Source organism: Cynoglossus semilaevis, chromosome 1 (genome assembly GCF_000523025.1).
Source record: "Cynoglossus semilaevis isolate Cse_v1.0 chromosome 1, Cse_v1.0, whole genome shotgun sequence".
In the NCBI taxonomy this organism is placed as follows: domain Eukaryota; kingdom Metazoa; phylum Chordata; class Actinopteri; order Pleuronectiformes; family Cynoglossidae; genus Cynoglossus; species Cynoglossus semilaevis.
Genome location: NC_024307.1, coordinates 28,580,485 through 28,585,663, shown reverse-complemented (window position 1 = coordinate 28,585,663; position 5,179 = coordinate 28,580,485). Strand labels below are relative to the sequence as shown.

The window sequence follows — 5,179 nt, the reverse complement described above, 5'->3', positions numbered from 1 at the left end:
CGAGGCCTTGTGTTGTTCAGATTTGACCTGACCTGAGATGAACTGCAGGTGTGTCCAGTGTCAGGACTTCCTGCTGCCACACTTCAAAAGAGAAAAAAAACCTGAACTGTGCCTTTAAGTCATCTTCAGTAAATGTGGATCCTGAACCAGACCCAGCCTTAAAAACCAGGAGCAGGAGTGAGTGGCAGCGTCTGGTTTTGGTGTAGAGATCAAGATCAAAGAGAGAGAACAGGTCGGACTGACCAGCTGAAACCTGGAGGTCTGGACGGGATCAAGGTTCAGGTGTAGACCAGGGTTCAAGGCTCAAGGTTCAGGTGTCAAGGTTCAGGTGTAGGGGTTCAAGGCTCAAGGTTCAGGTGTAGACCAGGGTTCAAGGCTCAAGGTTCAGGTGTAGACCAGGGTTCAAGGCTCAAGGTTCAGGATCAGGGCCCAGTTCTGATCCGAGTCTCTGTACAAGAAAAAGGAGGAGGAACCTGAAGGCAACGTGTGTAAACTGATCTGTGAATGCACCGATTGTAGGTGTGTGTGTGTGTGTGTGTGAAACACACACAACAATAAACAAAGACATCACTCACAGAAGCCCATAAAGAAAACCAACAAATTATTTTATAAAGTTAAACAGCTTTTATTGGGAACATGAACCAACTAAACGTCAATAGCTTTCATCCCAAACTTCTGACTTTATTATCCTGATTTTATATTTTTATTTTATTTTAAGAACATTGACCTTAACCTTAAAACGTAACCTAAAATACAACAGGATTACGTAATAAATAATAATATTATAAAACTATATCCTGAAACATTTCCTATGTACCAATCCTCGTTTATAAAAGTGCTGATTTTACCCCTTCGTCCTTACGTTTCTTTTAGGTGTTTTTTCTCTAGTCTGCACATGTTTTAAGTGGTTTATCACAAAAAGCATATTCTCAGTGTGTCTGTTTGTGTGTATATGTGCGAGTGGACATGACTCAGCAGGTCTCACACTGAAACAAAAGCCGAAACACGCAGTAAACAATTTTGGCCAGTTTTTCAATGGGACTTTTGTATTGTCTCTGCCGCTGCTGCTCTGCAGGCTCCAACAAACATCCACCTGTATCGATGGCTGCAGGTGAAACACAGGTGGGGCGTTTGGGGGTTGGGGGGTAGTTGGCTAAATTGTGAGGGGGTATCGATGTGTGACGTGACATGTGGGCGGGGCCCCGGGGTGTAGGCGCGTGGCAGAGTGGAGTTAGTTTATTAGGTAGACGAAGGCTCCCTGAGCATCAGAGCAGCCTGAGGACCAAACTCCCTTCAGTTTTCTCTCCATTTTCGAGCAAATCACGGTTTTTTTTACTAACGCCGTGGAAACTACAGGAAACCAACTCTCACACAGGAGTCAACGCATCCCTGGCAGCAAATCGGGATAAATTAATTATATCCATCGACTTGACACCTGGCACCAGGAGATCTGTCTTAGAGTACAAGCTTAAAGGTAAGAAGTTGGGTTTTTTTAATTATTTCTTTTCGCCAAAAGATGCTGCCGTTAATTTAAAATAAAATTAAGAACTTTGAAAAGTGAGGAGAAACGATCAATTAATGTTTGTTGTTACTCTATAGGTTTGCGCAATATTTCTATCTTCTCTTGACTTGAGTGATCTAATCCTGTTTTTCAGAATGTGTCGTTGTTCTTAGTTTCCCAAAACTTACGAAAAATCTCTTTGTTGACATTTGTTCCGTATTTTGAGAAACACGGTCATTTAATAGCAATTTTTGACATTTTCTTTACACTTTTAAAATAAATAAAAACTTGTATGTTTTGTCTTAAATTTAATTGTAAAAATGCTGGGATTACATTATTGAAATTCCCAGAGTCAGAATAGCAGACTGTCATCTCAGTGTTAGATTAAGCTGAATCTCTAACTCTGATATTAGGCCAAACATTTTAATTCTAATCTATTAATTGTGATTTAATATATATTGATCTTTGTTGATTTCAAATATCAGAATTCTGAGATTAATTAAAATATTAAATTAGCTCACTCTGCAGCCTTACACCTGACCTGAAAGTCATCAGTGATTTTCATCTACAGTTACGGACTTTCACTGAAGTTCAATTTTTTCCTGTTTTTTTCCTCAGCCATGACCTTTGACCCCCAGATGATAAGAACGATGCTGGTGACCTTCGTGATCCTGACCCTCAGCGTCTGCTCCGAGGCCCGTGTCAGACTCAACTCCATCAGGACAGTGATTCTGAGAGAAGGTCACTCTCTGCCTGTGAACCGCAGCAGCTGGGAGCCCAGTCTGACGGTGAGGTCACACACTGCACCACTGCTCTGAATGTCCTCATTTCTGTCATTCTTCTAACACAGGAGGCAGTCATTCAAAACAGGATGTTGTTTCCCTGAAAGAGATAAAACTTTGCCATCATATGACAAGAACCTTGCAATACAAAAAAAACCCCACAAAGATTTAAATTAACAATATAGATAAAATATTTAGAATAACAAAGTGGAAGATGAAATTAGCTAAAAGCTAGAAACGTAAGGGAGACATTTAGATTTTAGGTTTTTTTAGCTAAAAATAGATTAAAATGGGTTAAAAAAACTGCCCAAAATGGGTTAGAGTTAATCAAAAGTGTACCAGAGAATAGTTAAAATTAACACAGCAAAAGCTACTACTGTTGATAACAATCTGATGAAATATGTACACAGAAGATAAAAACTAAGGAAAAAAACAGCTAAGAATTATTGAAAGTGAAGAATGAGAACAAGCCAAGGTACTGTGTATTGACGGTGTTTTTCTTTATGTGTGTAGTTGTATCAGTGCATGAGTGACCTGGAGTGCAGCGAGGGCAGCTACTGCCACGCCCCCTCCAAAGGCCCCGCCCATTCCAGGTGCCAGAGCTGCCGCAGAAGGAAGAGACGTTGCCATAGAGATGGCATGTGTTGCCCTGGCAACCGCTGCAGCAACAGTAGGTCTTTATAAAAAATAATTTATACAAAAATACATTTTGTATGAAAATTATTAAATACAGTTTTCTCTTCTTCTGTCAGATGTTTGTATCCCAGACGGAGGCAGGTTTGTCTCTCAGAAGATTCCAGACTCTGATGGAGACCAGAGCCTGAAACAGAGAGGATGGAAGAAGAAAGGGAGACTGGAGGTCAGAGGGGTCAGCAGTAAAGGTCAGTGACTGCTCTAAAAAAATGTGTTTAAAAAAGTTCATTTTCTCATATTTTATGGGTTTTATTCCTTAATACATGTTTTATTATAAAACACCAATGTTAATGTATTTATTTTTTTAATATTTTAAATTTGTTCTTGTAATTTCAAATCAGAAATTGTGAAGTGAAATGTTTAATATTATAGTTTTTATATTTTTGTTTTATTTAACCTTGAAAAATGGAGATATATCTTTAAAGACAATCTTTTCTGTTGTCCTCTAATGTCCTCAGGTCAGGTAGGCGAGCCCTGTCTCCGCTCCTCAGACTGTCTGGACGGCCTCTGCTGTGCTCGCCACTTCTGGACTCGGATCTGTAAGCCTGTGTTGCAGGAGGGACAGGTTTGTACGCGACACCGCAGGAAGGGGAACCACGGTCTGGAACTATTTCAGCGGTGTCCCTGTGGGGACGGACTGAGCTGCAGGACACTCCGGGATCCCAGAACTGCTTCATCGTCAAAAATGGCTGTGTCATTGTCTTCGTCCTCCTCCTCCTCCTCCTCACTGCTGATGGCTGCCGCAAAGTCCAAGTTTACCTCCTCGTCTCCTTCATCGTCTCACCTTTTGTCTCCTCTGAGTACTTCAGCCAAGTCTTCAGCAGTGGCGTCAAAAACCAGACTCCACGTGTGCCAGAAAAACTGAACTTGGACAAAGACAGGAAATAAAAGACAGAGGAGATTGAACGATGTCCAGTCATCTGGTTCTCGCGTCTTTTGCATCTTTTGGTCTGTCCTCTCAATCACAAACCTAAGTCCCTGTGTCCCTGTGTCCCCGTGTCCCGTCCACATCAAGAGAAAATACAGTTTGGTCCTCATCTCCTGCTCCCATGTCTCTACTGAGTCCACTGCTGTCCTGAGAATCCAAGGACTTTAGAGAAGCTAGTCCACGTGGAGACAGAGGACATTGTCCACTCCGTTTCATGGAGGTTTCTCCACTTCAGTTAGCAAAACTAAACATCTAAGACACTGAGACAATCCAAACTCCGAGGTTGGTCCACCCTGTCTCCTCCTCGTCCACACTACAACATCTTCCATCATTCATTTTACTGAGACACCTCTTCACTACAGAGTCTTCATCCAAACTAAGACTTCTGTCCAGAGGGAGACATCTTACGGCTGGTTCACGTGTGGACACCGGAGACTTAAAGACAACTGAAACAGCTGAGTCTGATGTCCCTTAGAGCTCTGGGACATGTCCTGTCAGTGCACTCTTCCTACTCTCAGAGAAAGAGAGAATGTAAAGTTGTTGTAAATATTGTTTATAAATATTTGGAAACGTTGCATTTGTGTGTAAAAAAATCAATCATCAATCTGTGGTTTTCAATAAAATCATTAGTGGATTTAAACAACGGCCATTTTGTTTGTTTTTTTGACACAAACACTGAACTCACCGTCATAACACAGTGGAACCTCGAGATGTGGGTCTAATCCATTCCACAACAGCTTGAATTTTCCATTAAAAATAACTAAAAACCAATTCATTTGTTCCAGCCCCCCATAAATATACTACTAATTAATTAAATTAACCCCTCATTTAAACATCAAAAACATAGATATAAACAAATAGATTGATAATATAAAATAATAATAATTAGGAATCATCAGCATCACCAACAGCTCAGTTCAGCACTAGATATTTGCCTGGTATCACGAGGACAGTCGTGCAGTAGTTACAGATCTGTAACATGGAAAACTGCTCGTATCTCGAGGTTCCACTGAAGATTTAAAAAAGACATTTTGTCCATAGAGGCACACTCGAAGTGCTGGACCACTGCTGCCTCCTGTGGTCAGTTTGTGTTACTAAGTTAGAGCTCAGTGGCCATGACTGCTGTGTGTGGACTGTGGACTGTGGACTGTGGACTGTGGAGCAGCAGCAGGAGCAGCAGCAGGAGCAGGAGCAGGAGCAGCAGGAGCAGGAGCAGGAGCAGGAGCAGCAGCAGGAGGCGCAGGGGGAAGGAGAGGGGGAAGGGGAGGCGGGCGC

At 41.8% G+C, this 5,179-nt stretch overlaps 1 protein-coding gene across 1 annotated transcript; it reads left to right on the top strand.

The window, feature by feature from the left end:
- The first annotated feature begins 1,084 nt into the window (after positions 1–1,084).
- LOC103389499 (dickkopf-related protein 2-like) lies at positions 1,085–4,609 on the top strand. Its single transcript, XM_008324933.3, has 5 exons — positions 1,085–1,474; positions 2,120–2,289; positions 2,797–2,953; positions 3,036–3,164; positions 3,435–4,609. The coding sequence occupies exons 1-5, from the start codon at positions 1,189–1,191 to the stop codon at positions 3,839–3,841; spliced, it is 1,149 nt and encodes a 382-aa protein (XP_008323155.2). The 5' UTR covers positions 1,085–1,188; the 3' UTR covers positions 3,842–4,609.
- Positions 4,610–5,179: the final 570 nt, after the last annotated feature.

Coding starts and splice junctions, on each gene's coding strand:
- LOC103389499 (XM_008324933.3), top strand. CDS start 1,189: ATGTGGGCGGGGCCCCGGGGTGTAGGCGCGTGGCAGAGTGGAGTTAGT. Junction 2,290..2,796: donor GCTGGGAGCCCAGTCTGACG/GTGAGGTCACAC, acceptor TTATGTGTGTAG/TTGTATCAGTGCATGAGTGA. Junction 2,954..3,035: donor TGGCAACCGCTGCAGCAACA/GTAGGTCTTTAT, acceptor TTCTTCTGTCAG/ATGTTTGTATCCCAGACGGA.